The 18,826-nt window shown below is 53.0% G+C and overlaps 2 protein-coding genes across 2 annotated transcripts in view; one reads left to right on the top strand and one right to left on the bottom strand.

The window, feature by feature from the left end:
• Window positions 1-1,995: 1,995 nt before the first annotated feature.
• IL15RA (interleukin 15 receptor subunit alpha) lies at window positions 1,996-12,478 on the top strand. Its single transcript, XM_054293668.1, has 7 exons — window positions 1,996-2,118; window positions 4,035-4,239; window positions 10,260-10,451; window positions 11,220-11,273; window positions 11,486-11,674; window positions 11,857-11,886; window positions 12,375-12,478. The coding sequence occupies exons 1-7, from the start codon at window positions 1,996-1,998 to the stop codon at window positions 12,476-12,478; spliced, it is 897 nt and encodes a 298-aa protein (XP_054149643.1).
• A 2,779-nt stretch (window positions 12,479-15,257) lies between these two features.
• The window catches only part of FBH1 (F-box DNA helicase 1), a 45,003-nt gene continuing 41,434 nt past the window's right edge, over window positions 15,258-18,826 (bottom strand). The window contains exons 19-21 of the mRNA XM_054293656.1: window positions 17,553-17,659; window positions 16,662-16,802; window positions 15,258-15,484 (exon numbers count right to left, since the gene is read on the bottom strand). Of these exons, the coding sequence (XP_054149631.1) occupies window positions 15,383-15,484; window positions 16,662-16,802; window positions 17,553-17,659 (350 nt within the window). The 3' untranslated portion in view covers window positions 15,258-15,382. The remainder of the gene's footprint in view (window positions 15,485-16,661; window positions 16,803-17,552; window positions 17,660-18,826) is intronic.

Below are 18,826 nucleotides of genomic sequence, written 5' to 3'. Positions count from 1 at the left end.
GGAACCTGTGAGAGCTGATAAGAAATTAGGTAAATCCTGCTTAAATCCTCCCAGATAAACAAAAGCTGATTAATCACTGGGGTTTGGACCATTCTGCTCCTTGAGGCAGAGTTTTGGTTTCTGTTTCTGGAATAAGAACACAAAGAAATATGAAATATTTTTATCCTGGAAGGAGATGGATCCTCATCCCTGGTGCTTTAAAACAAGGAGTTTGTCTTGCTTTGGACACTAATCTCTAGCCCTGACTTAAAATCCAGCTTTTTTTACCCAGGAATCTCCAGTTCAAGAGAAACATGCAAGAACACAAAACCCTTCCATGAGCTGCATCCAAGGAGAAACCTGGAACTCCTCAACCCTTCCCCCTGTGCTGCTGCATCCTCCAGCTTCCCTTCCCTGGAGCTGCTGGGGGGGCCTCAGGAATTCCCACCTGGATGCTGAAATGTCCCTTCACCAAACCAGCTGGACAGGGAAGAAGCCCTTGACCCCCCCAGGAACTGATGCATGGAAAAGGTGGGAGAATTGTCCATACCAAGGGCCCCAACTGCCTGAGCAAGGTGAGGAACAAGGGATAATTCTCATTCCCTGAAGGCTTGGAGTGTCACAGCCTGGAATCATCCCGAGTGGAAATGTACCATTGTTAGCAGAGCTTTGAAAACAAAATCTTCCAGTAATTCCCATCTTGAGTTGTCCCAGGGTGGAAACTTCCTGATGACTTATGGGAAATCATGGGATCTGAGAATGGCTTGGAAACGATCCCAAGGATCATCCAGTGCCACCCCATCCATGGCAGGGACAGCTCCCCCTGTCCCAGGCTGCTCCAGCCCCAGTGTCCAACCTTGGCCACTGCAGGGCTCAGGGGCAGCCCCAGCTGCTCTGGGAATCCCTTCCCAAAATCCCACCCCAGGCTCCCTCTCCAGGGAATTCCCTCCATTCCCAGCTCTCCCAGCCTGCCATTGGATCCATCCCCACCCCGACTCCTCTCTAGGAAGGAATTTTGGGGTCTGGGGGCTTCACTGGGAACCTCAGCACTCCAGGAAGGGTCTCCCTTCCCTTTGCCATCCCCAACTTCCATAAAAATCCCTGGGGATGGATTCTGAGTGTCCCAAATCCCAGAATGGTTTGGGTGGGAAGGGCCCTTCAAGCCCATCCCATTCCAGTCCCACCATCCCAGGCTGCTCCAGCCTGGCCTTGGGCACTGCAGGGATCAGGGGCAGCCCCAGCTGCTCTGGCAATGCCAGCCCAGGCAGGAATTGCTCATTGCCAAGATGCCACCCATGGCTGCCCTCTGGCAGTGGGAGCCATTCCCTGGGTGCTGTCCCTTTGCTGGTCAGTGCCAGCTCATGTCCTCTGGTCCCCAGCTCATGTCCTCTGGTCCCCAGCTCACATCCTCTTGTCACCACGCAGAGCTGGATCTGCCACTTGCACTGAGTGTGTTCCTGAGCAGCCAATCATTCCCTAGCTCTGGTTTTTCATGAAAAGGCTGGAGGATTTCCATGGAAGGTATTGCAAAAAGTGCCCTTCCCTGCCCCGAGGGATCACAGCCCTGCAGGTGAACTCTCACCCAGCTGTGCTTATCTTCTGGAAGATTAGCAGCTGCAGAGCTCGTTGGCATCAGCAGCACCAAAACCCTCATCTGGAAAGTTCAGACACAACTGGATTGTTTATTTCCTTTGGAGGAGTTCTTGAGAGGAAAGGCAAAGTCTTCCCCTGCAGGCTGAATTTTCTCTGCCCCAAGCTGAGCTGAGCAGGCTGAGCTGTGCACAGAGTGCTGTGAACCCTGCCCTGCTGATTGTTTTTCACAGCTGGGATCCTGTGGGTTCCCAGCCCGTCCAGAGTACAGCCACAGGCGTCAGCAGGCACCCTGGGCACTGGGGTAGCCCTCAGAATAAGAACCAGAAGCAGGAAATATCTGAATCCAAGCAAGAAATGCTGTCTCATACATTTAATCCCGACCCTCACAAAAAGCAAACAAACCCAAACCACAAAAATCTCACCATGAAGATGTTGAGGAAGAGCAAACAGAGGATGCAGGGAGCTGCCCTGCAGCTGAGGGTTATCTCAGGTAGCAGCACTGTAGCTCCCTGCATCCTCTCTTTGCTCTTCCTCAACATCTTCGTGGTGAGATTTTTGTGGTTTGGGTTTGTTTGCTTTTTGTTAGGGTCGGGATTAAATGTATGAGACAGCATTTCTTGCTTGGATTCAGATATTTCCTGCTTCTGGTTCTTATTTCTATTACGGTCTCACAAATTGTGAGTTTTATATATTTCACTCAAAAAACCAAAAAATGGAGTTGTATCTCTTTCTTTAGAAGGTTTTTTTAAGGATAAAATGTTTAGTTAAGAAATTATACTTAAATTATTTTTACTTTTAACTTGATGACTAACTACCTGTGGCCTGCAATGTGGACTTTTTTATCCAATTACACAACACCACCCAAACCCAGGGAGAAGAAGGTGAAGAAGAAGAAGAAGTAGTCACCACCCTAAAATCTCTATCTTGTTATATCTATATCTATATCTATAAATCTATTACTATATATCTATTACTATATATCTATATATGTAAATATATAGATATATAGGATATATACTATCTATCTATCTATCTATCTATCTATCCATCCATCTACTATATATGTATATATATCAATATATATATGTCAATATATAGATATATAGTATATATCTATATATAGATATACACTATATATACTGTATATCTATATCTGTATCTATATATCTATTACTGCATTCTAAACCCTTAAACTCTGGGTTTCCCCCCCTGTGCTATCACACACTCCTGTTCAAACTGCACACCCACAGTCCCAGTTCCATCATTCCATTCTGGAAGCTTCTCCAGGCCTCAGGGCAGTGCAGGGTTCTCTGGGGGTCAGTGCTGGCAGCACAGAAATCTCCAATTCTCAGCACAGAAATCTCCAATTCTCAGCACAGAAATCTCCAATTCCCAGCACAGAAATCTCCAATTCCCACCACAGAAATCTCCAATTCCCACCACAGAAATCTCCAATTCTCAGCACAGAAATCTCCAATTCCCAGCACAGAAATCTCCAATTCCCAGCACAGAAATCTTCAATTCCCACCACAGAAATCTTCAATTCCCAGCACAGAAATCTCCAATTCCCAGCACAGAAATCTCCAATTCTCAGCACAGAAATCTCCAATTCACAGCACAGAAATCTCCAATTCTCAACAGCCTCTCTTCTGCTTCAGGGAGGGCTCATTGAGGTTAATTCTCTTTCCTTGGGGGCAGAGGGAGAATTTATCCCCCTGTCATGAAGATTTGGCCATGAAATGTTATCCAAGTTACCCTTTGCTTTCCCTTTCCTAGACACGTGGGGCTATTTGCTGATACTCACTGATAAAATAAATAAAAAACCAAACATGTGAGAATAAAGAGGCCACGAGGAAAGAGCTGAGCTGGGCAGGATTTGTTGTGAGCAGGATCTGAGTCCTGGGAATGCTGTGGGATAGAGCCTGACTGCAGGAGCTCTGCAGAACTTGCAGGGCTGGATCACAGCTTGTTTCCCGGTTTGGAGATTAGTGTGGGGACCAGCACGTTCCATCTCCAGGACTGGGATTCGTGGAATCCTCGGCATCCCTCGGGACTCCGCGATTCCCTTGGACAGCACATTTCCCCGGGCAGGGAGCGCTGCCCCCTCTCCTGCCGGGATTGGATCCCTTGCACCCCAAGAGAACCGCGGCCGTCCCGGCTATCGCAGTGACCCCAGTCTCGCATTCCCCAGGCACTGCTTTCTCCAGGGCAGAGAGAAGATCCCCGTCCCCTTTCCTCCAGCCGGTACTGCACCCCGCGGGTCACGAACCCCAAAATTTCATCCTTTTCCTCCCAGGGCATCTCACACGCGCTGGGTGCTGCATCCCTGTGTTTCATCCCTTTCCGGGTATTGTATTACAAGTCGGTCCCCGGCACCGAATTCCGCTCGGGTCCCGAACCCCCCCCGGCACCGCCGCTCCCGGAGCCCGCATCCCCTCCCCGTCCCGCTGCCCACCCCTCAGGGCGGCGCGTCCCTGCCGGTGCCCGACTCGAAAGCGAAAGCGAAACCGCCGGGGCCGCACCGGGACGGCGACAGCGGCAGGGAAGCGCCACGGAGCTGCCGCCGGCTCGCGGAGCTGGCCCGGCCCGGGGCCATGGCTCCGCCGCTGCTGCCGCTGCTCTGCGGCACCGCCGCGCTCCTGCTGCTCCGCGCCGCCGCCGACTCCGGTAAGCGGGGCTGCCCCGGGCTCCCGCCGCCCGCTCCGAGCCCTGCCCGCGGCGTCCACACCCTCCGGGGAGCGCTGCGCCTTCCCGCGGCTGCCCGCTCCCTTTCCGGGGTCCCTCCGCCTTGCCCGGGTGCCCGCTCCGCCCCGGGGGTGCCCGTTCCGCTGCCCGGGATGCCCGCGGTGCTCCCGGGATCCCCGCTCCGCTCCCAGGTGAGCCTGCCCGGCTTCCGCAGGGGATCGCGCCACTCCCGGGGCTGCCAAGCTCCCGCCGCGGTGCCCACGCTCTCCCTGGGCTGCCCGTGCCGTCCCTGAGGTGTTTGCTCCGGTCCCGAAGGTGCTCGCTCCGCTTGCCCGGGATGCCGGTGCCAATCCCCGAGTTGCCCGCTCTGCTCCCCGGGATGCCGGTGCCGATCCCCGGGAGGCCCGCTACCCTTCCCGGGCTACCCACGCTATTCCCTGGGGTACCCAAACTCCCATTTGGGGTGCCCACACTGTCCCTGGGGTGGCCGTGCCATCCCTAAGATGCTTTCTCTGCTGTCTTGGATGGTTGTTCTGCTCTCTGGCGTGTCCATGCCATCCCTGGGGTGCCCATGCTACTCCCTGGGGTACCCAAGTGCCCACTCGAGGTGCCCAGGCTGCTCTCCAGGATGTCCATGCTGCTCCCTGGAGTATCTGTGCTGCTCCTTGGGGTGTCCATGCCACACCTGGGGTGTCCCTGCTGCTCCCTGGAGTGCCCATGGCATCCCTGCGGTGTCCATGCCACACCTGGGGTGTCCCTGCTGCTCCTTGGGGTGTCCATGCCATCCCTGGGGTGCCCATGCTACTCCCTGGGGGTACCCAAGCTCCCACTCGAGGTGCCCAGGCTGCTCTCCAGGGTGTTCATGCCATCCCTGAGTTGTCCATGCTGCTCCCTGGGGTGTCCATGGCATCTCTGGGGTGTCCCTGCTGCTCCCTGGGGTGCCCACGCTGCTCCCTGCGTTCCCACACCTCTCCCTGGGTGCTTCCTGCCCCCCAGGCTGCAGCCCCTCGTTCCCTGGGTGCTCACCTGGCTCCGGGCATTCCCACACCACCTCCTGCCAGTGTCCAGGGGGGCTCTCCAGGATCTGTGCCGGACCATGGCAGCTGCAGCACTGTGGGATTTCAGCCTGGCTGCGCTCCCTGGGTTTCCCACGGCACTGGGAGTTGTCCGTGGCTGCTGAGCCTGGAATGTCACATCACTGTCCTGCCTCTCCAAAAGCCCAAAACCCTGGGATCGCTGGATCATGACGGCTGAAAGACACCTTCAAGGTCACTGAGTGTAACAATTAACCCAGCGCTGCCAAGGCCAGCACTGACCCTGTCCCCAGTGTCACATCCACAGGGCTTTAAATCCCTCCAGGGATGGGGACTCCACCCCTGCCCCGGGCAGCCCATCCCAATGCTTTACAGCCCTTTCCAGGAGGAATTTCCCTAAAATCCCCCCTGAGCTGCCCTGGCCCAGCCTGAGGCCGTTCCCTCTGCTCCTGTCCCTGTTCCCCAGCTGTGCCCTCCTGGCAGGGACTTGTGCAGAGCCACCAGGGCCCCTGAGCCTCCTTTGCTCCAGGCTCAGCCCCTGCCCAGCTCCCTCAGCCCCTCCTGGTTCTCCACACCCTTCCCCAGCTCTGTTGCTCTTGGATCTTTGGGAAGATTCTCATCGCAGCTTGGGCCTTGGAACTACACCTTGGTGCATCCTCCCAGGAGCTCCTGGAAGCAGCAGGACCATTAGGAAATGCTTCATTTGCTGATCATGTGGCAGCTGTGAAGGGTTCTGTGAAATAAGGCTGGAAGGGAATGCAGAGCTTTGGGACAGCTTCAGTGCTCACTGTTCTCCGAGCTCCTGTGGGCTCCTGAAGCCTTGGAAAATGAATTTATATTTATATATATTTATATTCTGTTATATTTATAACAGAACGACACAAATGGCCAGGAATGTAAAAGTCTTGGGTGACCAAAATAAGCCAGAAGAGTGCCATGCACGGGGAAAACATGAGCCCTGAGCCTCAGGAACAAGCTAAAAATAGCCCTCCAAAGTCTTTCCTCACCGACCACGGATCCCAGACACCCTGACAACATTCCAGGCAGCAGTGCTGCCACCAGGATCGTTCTTTGGGGCAAAACCCATGGGTTTAGGTGGTGTTAGAGAAAATAAATAATACTTATTTCTTTTAGTTCACGTGATGGACAAGTTGGGATGTGCTGTTGCATCACACAATGTTCCCACTGGGCATCCTGTCCTCCCCTGCTCAATTGGAAATGTTTTTGAGCTGAAATGTGGAAGTTTTATCGATTTCCGTGATTTTGGCATTTCTCATGGATTTTTCTTGCATCCAGATTTATGAAATTCCTCTTTTCTCCACTTTTGTTTTTGCTCATGGCTTTTAAATTTTGAGCAGGAAACCCCCACCTCTCTGGGGCTTTTCCTGATCATTTTTTAAGGAGAACAGCCAAGTTTTTCGTGGTGCGGATTCTCCAGTGTCCAGCTGTGGCTGTGCATCCCTGGGAAGCTGTCTTTGGACATGGAATGGCATCACATGGCAGCATCTCCATGCCAGGGATCATCCTGGCTGTATTCCCTGTTCTGCTTCCCAGCGTGCCAGGATGAGCTCATCCTCCACAACCGGCAGCGTTGGAGGTCACTGGTGGGGAAAGACAAGAAAGAGAGAAGGAAAAAATCCATGGAAATGCAAACTCCATGGATATCAGGCACATTCCAACCTGGATATGTAATCCCAGCAGGATGCAGGGAATCCAGATGGAAATCAGGCAGCTGGAGGTGTTTTCCTGGGATGGTCAGCTCCCGGCGCCGCAGCTCCTTCGGGAGTTGGCCAAGCACGGGATGAGTCTTTGAGCACTGGGATGATCCATCCATGGGAAATTCCAACTCATTCCTGAGGGATTAAAGCCTAAATCCTGCATCTCCAGCTGATTCCTCCCCTTTTCCCCTTTGGAACGTGTTCTGTCTCATCAAACAAGCTGAAATCCATGGATGGTGTGAACACAGGATGGTGATCCCGGAGAGCGGCGCTGCTGGGATCTTGTTGGAACAACTTGGGCATTTTTTAGAAGAGGAGATTCTAATCAATTGTTAAAAAAAACCCTCTTTGGAAGGATTGGGATGAGGAGAGGAGGTTTAAGCTGGAAGACATAAACACAGCTCGCAGATCCTGGATTTTCCTGGACATTTTTGGTGTTTCCAGCTGAATTTCCTGCTGTGCTCCCTTTGGAGGCGCAGCTGGAATTGGCACCAGGAGGGTTTTTCACTGACTAAGGGCACAGTGCCAGGTCTGGTGAGTTGTGACACTGTTGTGAAACATCCTCAGGCAGGCATTTCCTGGTTCCAAGAGCTGCTGATTCCAGGAATTTCACCCTCATCTTGAGAGGAGACCAAGAGTTGCTGCACTCGGCACATGCACGTCCCCATGTCACTCGTGTCCTCTGGCCAGGATCACACCCAGATCCACCTGGGAAACGGAGCAGATTCCTCCTGGATGTTCTGGGGATGCACCACAAATTGGGGCAGGAAGTTTTCAGGATGGAGATTTTTATCTCTGGATGTTTTGGGTGTTGCGGGTGCACGTTGTGTTCCTGCCTCCATTGCTGCTGTGCCCCTGTCCCCGGTGCCCATCCCCAGCTGCTGTCCCACTGTCCCAGCCCCAGTCCCCATCCTGCTCCCATCCCCACTGTTTCCAGTCCCTCATTCTGTTCCCATCCCCACTATTTCCACTTCCCCATCCTTCTCCCATTCCCACGATTTCCAGTTCCCCATTCTGTTCCCATCCCCACTGTTTCCAATTCCCCATTCTGTTCCCATTCCCACGATTTCCAGTTCTCCATTCTGTGCCCATCTCCATTGTTTCCAATTCCCCATTCTGTTCCCATCTCCATTGTTTCCAGTTCCCCATCCTGGTCCCATCCCCTCTGTTTCTATCATGTTCCCATGCCCACTGTGCTTCCAACCCCATGTTCCCATTCCTACTGTTTCTATCCCCATTGTGCTCCTATTTCCATCCTGCTCTCAATCCCCATCCTGCTCCTATCCCCACAGTTTCCATCCCCATCCTACTCTCATTCCCATCCTGCTCCCATCCCCATCCTGTTCCCATTCCCACTGTTCCCATCCCCATCCTGTTCTCATTCCCATCCTACTCCCATTCCCACTGTTCCCATTCCCATCCTGTTCCCATTCCCACTGTTCCCATTCCCATCCTGCTCTCATTCCCACTGTTCCCATCCCCATCCTGCTCCCATCCCCGCTGCCATCACACTCCTGTCCCTGTCACCGGCACATTCCCATCCCTGCGTGCTCCTGTCCTCCCTGCCATGGCATTCCCATTCCCAGTGTTCTTCCACCTCTATTCCATAATGATCCCAGCCCAGCTGTGTGTTCCTCCTGGCTGGACACTGCTCCATCCCAGCTGGACATTGTTCCATCCATGGCAGGCACCAACTCATCATCCAGCCTGGCCATGCCTCATTCCATCCCGTTCCTCCTTCCCATGCCAGGTATCCATCATTCCTATTTCCCAGATATCCATCATTCCATCCTATCCCTCCTTTCCAGATATCCATCATTCCTATTTCCCAGATATCCATCATTCCATCCTATCCCTCCTTCACAGATATCCATCATTCCATCCTGTCCCTCCTTCCCATCCCAGATATCCACTGCTCCATCCTATCCCTACTTCCCATTGCTCCACACTTCACATCCCAGCCCTGCATGGATCCATCCCATCTGTGCATCCCATCCCAGATATCTTCAATTGCTCCATGCTGCTCATCCATCCCATCCCAGATATCTCCAATGCTCCATCCTGCTCATCCATCCCATCCCAGATATCCATCACTCCCTCCTGCTCATCCATCCCATCCCAGATATCTCCAATGCTCCATCCTGCTCATCCATCCCATCCCAGATATCCATCACTCCCTCCTGCTCATCCATCCCATCCCAGATATCTCCAATGCTTCCTCCTGCTCATCCATCCCATCCCAGATATCCACCACTCCATCCTGCTCATCCATCCCATCCCAGATATCTCCAATGCTTCCTCCTGCTCATCCATCCCATCCCAGATATCCACCACTCCATCCTGCTCCATCCATCCCATCCCAGGGATGGATCATGAGCTGTTCCATCCATCCCATCCCAGGATCATGAGCTGTTCCCACACCACCACAGGGATCCAGGAGCTGGCACAGCTTTGGAGCAACCAGGAAATTTTGCCCCTTGCACCAGAAAAGAGTGGAAATTTCATCACCCTGCTATGGAACCGAGCTCATCCTGAGGCTGAAGGGGAAGCAGGAGCTCGTTTGGGGAAAAGCAAAGCCCCAACTCAAAATCCATGCTGTCCCTCTGTCTGGAGTACTTGGATTTCAGCTGCCACCTTCCAGAGGGGGAAAACTCCTGGGAAGAGGCTGGAGGACTCACCAGCAGCTGGAATTTTTCACGTCCAGCTGTGAAATGAGTGGAGAAGGAAGGATTGGGGCAGTGACCACAGCTGGAATTCAGCAGCTGGGGGCAGCTGGGGCTGCTGGCCTGGGACAGTCACTGCAAGGGGATGGAATTCCATCAAAATTCCTTGCTGGCTGGAGGAGCTGCTGAGTGACCACAAACATGCCAGAAGTGGAGTTTTCCCTTTCTCCAGCCTCTGGAGCAGCTGCTACAAGGGATCCCAAAAATGCTGGGAATATTTTCCCTTTCTCTATGCCCTGTGTCAGGCATGAGGTTCCTTTACTTTTGCAGGATGGATAAATCCCTATATCCACCTCTAGGCAGCATTTCACAGCTTCATGGAAAGGTTTGGGTTGGAAGGGAATTTAGGGATAACCTCATTCCATGTTCCACCATGGACAGGGACACCTTCCTCTATCCCAGGCTGCTCCAAGCCCCGTCCAACCCACCCTTGGACACTTCCAGGGATGAGGGGTGGGGAATTGCCCAGCACAGCCAGAGGTTTTCTCATCTCCCTGTTGTGATTCCATGTTTTTTTCCCATCCCAGTGCACTGCAGCCCCCCCAAGGCCGTGGCCAACGCTCACATCGACGCCGGGCACCGCACGGAGCTCAACTCCCGCCTGCGCTACTCCTGCAACCCCGGCTACAAACGCAAAGCTGGAACCTCCAGCCTCATCCAGTGCGTCCTCTGGAACGGCTCCCAGCCCCGCTGGACCGACCCCACCCTCCAGTGCATCCGTGAGTCCTCGGGGGAAGCTGGGACACCTCCAAACAGGAGGATGGAGGATGGGAAGAAAGGCGAGCGCCACCCAAGTTCTGTTTCCTCCAAAAGAATCAGAAACGGGGGAATTATGGAGAGGAATTTAATCCGTGGAATTCCTAATGGATAATGGCTTGGCAAAACAAAAGTTTAGGGCCTCGCATCCTTCAGTGCTCCCACACCTGGGGGAGGAATTTATTGTTGAGGATGGAACACCAGGAGGAACGCGGAATTTATAAAGCGCAAAGAGACTCTGCATAAACCAGAGGTGCCCAATGTGGGAAAACATAATGAAAAATATGGGTATGAAAGTATGGATTAATTAGGATAATTTAAAAGGGACAAATTATTAATCAATAGAAGATAGAATGGTAATTAATGACTTGAATTTATAAACCACAAAGAGACTTTGCATAAGGCAGAGGTGCCCGATGTGGGAAAACATAATTAAAAATATGGATATGAAAGTATGGATCAATTAGGATAATTAAAAAGGGACAAATTATTAATCAATAGAAGATAGAATGGAAATAATGACTTGAAGGCAGTGAGCATTAATTCCTTCTTTTGCTAAAATATCAAAATTGTTAAAATTTGACAATGAACATCCATTTTTTGGAATTTGTGGAATTTTCTCCGGACCTCAATATATATTTGATATAATAATTTTGACTCTCTAACTTACCAAACCACTTGGAGAGTTCATGTCCCAGCTGACGGTGTCTCCCTGTTGTGTTTTCCCCAAGGAGATCCGGCTCTTTCCAGGGAAAGCCCCGGCGCGGCAAGCACGACCCAGAGGGGTGAGGAACGGGATTGGGATTGGGTTTGGAGCTGCCATGGCCACGGCAAAGCCACAGCTCCCAGGGTGTGGGAACCACAACATTCCCGTGCTGGGATCAGATCCACCCATGGGGTGAAATCCCAGCGTTCCGTGGCTGCTGCATGAGGGCACGGAAATAACGGCGCCGCCTTTTGATTTTGGGAATTTAAACATTCCCCACCGCTTTCCCAGCAGGAACCACCAGTGCCAGCCCGAATTCCAGCCCCTCTCCAGCTCCCAGTCAGTCACCTGTGCCACCAGCACCGGATGGGGCATCCCCAGATGGATCCAGGCCACCGGAGATGGCTCCAACACCGGACACCTCCAGGCTGGGAGAGGGGACAACCCCGCTGCCCATCCCGCCCTCGGATTATGCCGCAGGTTGGGCCGATTCCCCAGGAATGCCAACCTCCCCTGGGGCCTGGTGCATCCACAAAGGCTCTCTTGCTTTTCCAATGGGACTTTTCCTTCTCTCCAACCTCCTTTTTAGTGAGGCTCCTCCCAGCATCCACCCCTCTCCTACCTTTGCAGCTCAACATTTCCTTTTCTCTGCTCTTTTCCAGTTTCCATCCAGTCCGTGGCCTCTTCTGTTGGTAAGCTGGGGGAAAAGAAAGTCTTTGGGAAACAGGGGCTTATTTCAATTTTTTTAAGCTTAAAATCCCTTCTGGGGTCTGTGGGAGATTTATTCCATGGCCAATGGGAATGCCACTGAGGGGGGGAAGGATTCAGCACCCAAATTTTTTCCTGGAAAGAATAATTCCCAATTCCCTCCCTCCGGGGATGGGGAGGGATCCTGTGATGGTGCCTGGAGTGGTTTTGGCTCCTCATGGAGCTGTTTAGGTGGAATTCCTCAGCAAGGGCCTGGGAGATGCTCCTCACCCTGAGTGTCCATCCCACAGGACTCCTGGCGCTGCTGGCCATCGGAACTGCGGCCGTCTGCTGCTGGAGGAGGAGGAGGAGGAGGAGGAGAAGGAGGAGGAGGAAGTAAGTGCCAAACCCCAGCAATGAGTTTTCCAAGGCTTCTGTGCTTTCCAAAGGAAAGCCTTGGGATGCCACTGATGCTCCTCTTCCCCCCACAGAGGCACCAGGCAGGGCTACGCCGTGACGGAGACCGACATTCCCATGGAGGGAATTCCCTCTGGGAACGAGGAGGTGCCACCTCCTGTCATTGTCCCCACGGGCTGAGCACCCCCCCTGGGGACGCTGGGCGCACCCACCACGCCGAGGGACGCCGGAGGATGGAATTCTGGATGCTTCCCTGAGGGGGGGCAGAGCACACGGAGCAGCCAGGGATGTGTGGCTGCTCTTCCCGGCCTGAACATGGATGATTCCCATGGATGAGCCCATAGGTGGGGGGGTGTCCTGCACTGGGATTTGGGGGAATTGGCCCTGGGGATGCTGGTGGTGGGCAGGGAGAGGGTTGGGATGTTGGGATGGGGTTTGGGATGAAGCTGAGCTGCCCTGCCCCAGGTAATTCCCATTCTCTGTCCAGGAGCATGGACAGAGTTGGAATAGCAGGATACCTGTCCCATCCCTTTCCCAGCTTTGTCCCCAAATCCCAGAAATCAGATGGAGATCACCCAGCCAAGATCTTCCCCACATCCTCATCCATTTCCTGGCTTTGCCCCAAATCCCAGAAAATGGATGGAGAGGGATCCAGGCAAGCATTTCCCCATATCCTCATCCCTTTCCCAGCTTTGTCCCCAAATCCCAGAAATCAGATGGAGAGCACCCAGCCAAGCATTTCCCCACATCCTCAGCTTTGTCCCAAATCAAGACAAGTGAAAGATTTTGGGACCATCTTGGTTCATCTTGGGTGCAGCCCTGGCTTTGTCCTGCTCTCTGTTTCCAGTTCCCCAATCCCTTTCCTGGCTTTGTCCCCAAATCCCAGAAAATGGATGGAAAGGGACCCAGCCAAGCATTTCCCCATATCCTCATCCCTTTCCCGGCTTTGTCCCCAAATCCCAGGAGTGAGACTGAGAGAGAACCAGCCAAGATATTCCCCACGTCCTCATCCATTTTCTGCCTTTGTCCCCAAATCCCAGAAAATGGATGGAGAGGGACCCAGCCAAGCATTTCCCCATATCCTCATCCTTTTCCTGGCTTTGTCCCCAAATCCCAGGAATTAGAGCAGAGAGAACCAGCCAAGCATTTCCCACATCCTCATCCCTTTCCTGCTCTCTTGCAGCCACTGAGCCGGAGCCAAAGGAGTTGGGACCATCCCAGCCCACAGAGAGCTCAGGGATCCTTTGGAATCACTCCCAGCCCTGATCCCGGCTCTGGATCCCGATCCCAGCGGCTCAGGGGAGTCCAAGCTGGAGCAGCTTCTCTACAGACACCACCAAGGACCAATAACACAATTTAGGAATATTTTCCTTTGTGTGTTTTCCATTTATCCATCAGAACGTTTTATCCACTTCTTGTTTCCTTATTCAGGTTTTATCCACTTGATCCTTTACACTATGGAAAAGGCAGCTCTTTATTTTTATGTATAAATAAATATATTTTGTATAAAAAAATAACAGAGCAGTGGCTTCTTAACTGGATGGGAAGGACTGGACCGGGATGAATCCATCCCCACAGCACCAAGGACATTCCCATCAGACACCGTGGAAATGAGGGGTTCAGTCCCATCCTCTGGAGCTGCCAGGTCTCAGACAGCCTGGGGAGCTGCAGGGATCCAACAGCTGAAATTCCATGGCTTTTCCTGGCTGCTCCTGTCCTGTTTGTTCCCAGGGAGGAGGAGAGGCTGGCAGGGAGCACTGACCCACTGCCTGCTCCAGCCTTTGTGCTCCCATCCACACCCAAGGGCTTGGGAATGCATTGCTGGAGGCAGCTTTGAAAGTGAAAGGAGAGGGAGGGAAGCAGCTCTGTGAATGGAGCAGACCAGGATGTCTGAGATTCCTGCAGCAGGCACAGCCCACAGCCCCAGCACGGATTCCTTGAAGCACTTTCAGTTTGGATTTCCTGTGGCACAGGCTCTGCAGTTGTGGCACAAGGCACAGAGTGTGATCCACCTGAGCATTCCTGAGAAACAAAGGGTATTTAGGGGCAGGCAAGAGACACTAAGGAAGTGTCAAGGCTTTTTTTGGCTACACATTTAATTTTAGGACTGGAAATCCCTCTCCAGTTTGTCCCTGAGTTTGGCTGGAACCAATCCAAAGGAATTTTTCTGCTGCTGCCTCATTTCTTCCTTCCTGGTTGGCTGCAGGGAGAAGGGAAAGAATCCAGGGAAATCCCTTGGCTGCAAGGATGGAAAATGAATTAACTGAGAAAGATTTATGATTTCTTCCCATGGCTGGGCAGGAATAGTTCATTTTAAAGAAATTAACTTTCTTTGGATATTTTCCAGCGTTGTGTTTCCTCTCTTTCCAGTGGGTCAGAGGGATTTCCAGGAATGATAAAATATTCAGGAAGTTTGGACACTGGTGACAGGAGGAAGAGAAGGAATGTTCCAGAATGAACCCTGCTCTGTCTGACCCATTCCTAAAGTGCAGATTCCTCTGGAAATCCCATTCCCAGCTCCTGGAGGATGAGGCAGGGCTGGAGGAAAGGCATCACATGGTCCCCAGGGAGCCTGGAAGTCCCTCTGGAGCTGGGAACATCCTTCTCCAACATCCACCTGGAATGTGGAGCTGGGCTGAAATCCTGTCCAACATCCACCTGGAATTTGGAGCTGGGCTGAAATCCTGCTCCAACATCCACCTGGAATTTGGAGCTGGGCTGAAATCCTGATCCAACATCCACCTGGAATTTGGAGCTGGGCTGAAATCCTGCTCCAACATCCACCTGGAATTTGGAGCTGGGCTGAAATCCTGCTCCAACATCCACCTGGAATTTAAAGCTGGGTTGAAATCCTGTCCAGCATTCAACTGGAATTTGGAGCTGGGCTGAAATCCTGCTCCAACATCCACCTGGAATTTAAAGCTGGGTTGAAATCCTGTCCAGCATTCAATTGGAATTTGGAGCTGGGCTGAAATCCTGCTCCAACATCCACCTGATTTTGGAGCTGGGATGTGCCAAGAGGATCTGTCCCACATCCAGATAGCTCTGGGAAGCTGGAGGGCTTTGTTAGAGCTGGATGGGCTCCTACTGGATCGCTGGGACAGAGGTGAGTGAGGTCAGGGAGCCAAAGAACAGCCAGGTGCAAGCCTGGCAAAGGAATCCCCCTGGATCCTGGCTGCTGTCGCTCTGTGGGAGGAAAATAGGAGAGTTCAGAGAAGAGGAAGCTGCAGGAACACAACCTCAGCTTTCCCAGCTCTGCCACCATCCAGGGAAGGGAGCCATGATGTGCCCAAAGCAAGGAAATCCCACAGAGAATCATGGAATGGTTGGAAAAGACCTTTAAGGATATTGAGTCCAGCTATTCCAAGGCAAACTGATGCCTTGAGAATCTGAGCTAGGACAGAGGCTGGGCAGGGTTCCAGAATAAATCAGGGATTCATTCACAGGATCTCCTCCATGGCTGCACCTTGGGCAGCACCAGAGCCCAGCCAGGGCTGCACCCAAGATGACCCAAAACGGCCCCAAAATGCACGAGCGCTCCTGGGGTCTCTCCCTGGGATCAGTTCTGCTCCATTTGCACCTTGCAGTTCATTGTCCCATCCCAGCTTTAGCCCAGGCACTCCCACCCTGCTTGTTTTTCTCTCTGCAGCCCACGGGGTTTGTGCTCCTGGGCTGAGGTTTGGGTCATTTGTCCCTGGTGCCCAGCTGGAGCAGGAATTGTTTTGTCTCCCTGCTCTGTGCACAGAGCTCACCATCCCTGAATGTGAAGCTCAGACCCACACGCTAAAGCAGCACAGAATGGGAAAATTGAAAAGCCAAACCTGAGGCATGACAGCCCCGTCCCCAAGTGCCACATGCACAGGGCTCTGAAACCCCTCCAGCAATGGGAATCCCAGCCCTGCCTTGGGCAGCCCCTGCCATCACTGGGAACCCTTTCCATGAGGGAACTGTCCCCAGTGTCCCCCCCGAGGCTGTTCCCTCCTGTGCTGGCCCTGTGCTCCCCAGAGTGCCCTCGTGCTCCCTGCACAGCTCGGCCTCCCCAGCCCCAGCTGGGACCAGAGCCAGGCCCGGCCCCAAAGGTCGGATTGTCCCTGGGCCAGCCCCACCTGGACATTCCATGGGCTCCAGGGGTCACACGTGGCATCTGACACAGCAAAACCCCACACCTGGGCCCACCTGAGGCCTCAGATGGGATCTTTGGGATGGAGTGGATTGTGAGAAGTGCATCCTGGAATTCCCCTTGGAATTCACCCATGGTTGTGAGCACCAGGAAATGGATGGGGAGCTGAGATCCCTGCTCAGAACAGGGACTGCAATGGCTCGGGAAGGCTCCCAAATCCCAAATCCCAGGGAAGGGACGTACGTGAGTCAACGGGAGCTTCTTCACCACCAGCCCCGAGGTGACTTCCAGGGAATTTGTGCATCCTGGCACACAACAAGCAATAGCAGCTCCAGCCTTGTCCTTCCCAGCCTCACTGAGCAGCTCCACCCGCAGGAAACGCTCCTAGGAAAGGTGGAAAAAAGGGAATTTCACCCTCAGAGGCAGCTGAGGGAAGCTGAACCTTGCTCCAGAATTATTTTAGCCCCTAAGGAAGAGACTTGGAACACGATGGGATTTAAAGAAGGAACAAAACCCCAAATTCCTGGTGGTGAAAAAGCTCCAGCAGAGGTCAGTGGCAGGAAAGAGATGGAAAGGAAAGGAAAGGAAAGGAAAGGAAAGGAAAGGAAAGGAAAGGAAAGGAAAGGAAAGGAAAGGGGAAAAAGGAAAGGGGAAAAAGGAAAAGGGAAAAAGGAAAGGGGAAAAAGGAAGGGGGAAAAAGGAAGGGGGAAAAAGGAAAGGGGAAAAAGGAAAAGGGAAAAAGGAAAGGGAAAAAAGGAAAGGGGAAAAAGGAAAGGGGAAAAAGGAAGGGGGAAAAGGAAAATGGGGGAAAAGGAAGGGCTGGAAGGCCCTGCAGGCAGGGAAAAGGGAACCTCCACACTTCCACGGAGATAAAACCCCAGGATCTGTGGAAAACAACATCCAAATGCAAGAACTGTGGAAAAAGCCCACTGCAATCCTGTGCCTTCCTACTGGAGCCTCTGATGGAGCAGCAAAATGCAGGAATAGAACTGATTCCTGCTGTTCTGGTGCATGCCAGCACAAGGAGCAGCCCATGGCATGGATCCCAGGATCAGGAGGGACCTCAGGATAATCCTTTGGTGCCCTGGATCACCCCACAGCAGGATCCCCTTGCCCTGGGAAGGTTTCACTCACTCCAGCCAGAGACAGAAGGTTTTCCAGGGATTTGGACATCAGCAGGCACCTCTTGGCCCTGGTCACGGCCACGTAGAGCAGGTTCCACTCGTCCTCAGGGGTCCTGTCTGGGAGGGAGGAGAGGCAATCCATGGATTTAGGGGTGAGCAGCTCTCTGCTCCTCCCAGTGCTCCAACCAGTGTCCCCAGAATGAGCTCTGAGGCTCCTTCCCACCCCAACCATCCCAGGAGTCCATTTGGGATAAAATTCTGACATTTTGTGCTGCTGGAGGTGCTTGGGGTGGGAATCTGACCCTGATTTTCTCTGCACTGAGGATTTCAGGCTCTGTCTCCCAGGACATTCCCACTCCTGCTTGTCCTGACAGGAGGAGGAGGAAAACAAAGCCTGGAGGAATTTGGGATGGCTGGAGGCTCCTTTCCAAGGGGAAATTCCCAAAAATCCAATCCAAACCTCCTCTGGCTGTTCCCTCTGATCCAGGTGCTCATTCCCTGGATAACCTGGATGCTCTGGGCATTCCCATGGGGGTATGAACGCAGAATTCCCCAATTACTGAGGCTGGGAAAGAATGCTGCAGCCAGGATGAGGCTTGGAGCACCCTGGGATAATGGAAGGTGGCACTGCCCATGGAATTGGATGGGCTCTAAGGTCCCTTCCAAGCCAAACCACTCCAGGATCCAGCTCCAGAAGGACAGTGGGGGTTTCTCTGGGAAAGCAGGAATTTGCAGCTCCTGCCTCATCCCACATTTCTCCCTTCACTCTGCATGCCTGGAGAAGCCATTCCAGATTCCTGTTTTCTGTTTGGAGCCCAGGCTTGGCTCTGGAGGAGCTTCCCAGTGCCTGGATTGCCTCTGGGAATTCACTGGGAAGGGAGAAATTCCAGAACAGGAGCCTCAGGGCTTCCCAAGGCTGGACTGGGCTTTGCTGCTACACAGCTCCGGGCTTGGCTGTGGGAATATTTATGGAATGGGAGAATACATAGGGCTGGAAAAGGTGTGCAGGAGGATGAGGAGGGGGAAGTTGTTTTAATGGGGAAAATCACTGGGAGTGCCCTAAAAATAGGTACAGAAAAAAACCACGGAATTGACCTTTCTTTTCCTTGTTCTGTTTGGAGACAAGGTGGTGGAATCAGGGAATCATGGAATTACTGAGGTTGGGAAAGGCCTCTAAGACATGGAGTCCAACCATTGCCAGCACTGCCAGGGTCACCATGTCCCCAAGCGCCACATCCACAGGGAAATCCCTGTGGGAATGAGGACTGCACCCCTGACATGAGC

This window comes from Melozone crissalis, unplaced genomic scaffold (genome assembly GCF_028551555.1).
Source record: "Melozone crissalis strain CALT ecotype California unplaced genomic scaffold, PUWL_Pcris_2 ptg000176l_1, whole genome shotgun sequence".
In the NCBI taxonomy this organism is placed as follows: domain Eukaryota; kingdom Metazoa; phylum Chordata; class Aves; order Passeriformes; family Passerellidae; genus Melozone; species Melozone crissalis.
The sequence above is the reverse complement of the archived record's forward strand: the minus strand, read 5'-3'. Positions and strand labels throughout refer to the sequence as shown.

What these genes read in the sequence shown, in the direction of transcription:
- IL15RA (XM_054293668.1), top strand. Translation starts at nt 1,996, where the DNA reads ATGAAGATGTTGAGGAAGAGCAAACAGAGGATGCAGGGAGCTGCCCTG. An exon ending in CCCCACCCTCCAGTGCATCC is followed by an intron (nt 10,452 to 11,219) that starts GTGAGTCCTCGG and finishes GTTTTCCCCAAG; the next exon opens with GAGATCCGGCTCTTTCCAGG. An exon ending in GCCCTCGGATTATGCCGCAG is followed by an intron (nt 11,675 to 11,856) that starts GTTGGGCCGATT and finishes GCTCTTTTCCAG; the next exon opens with TTTCCATCCAGTCCGTGGCC.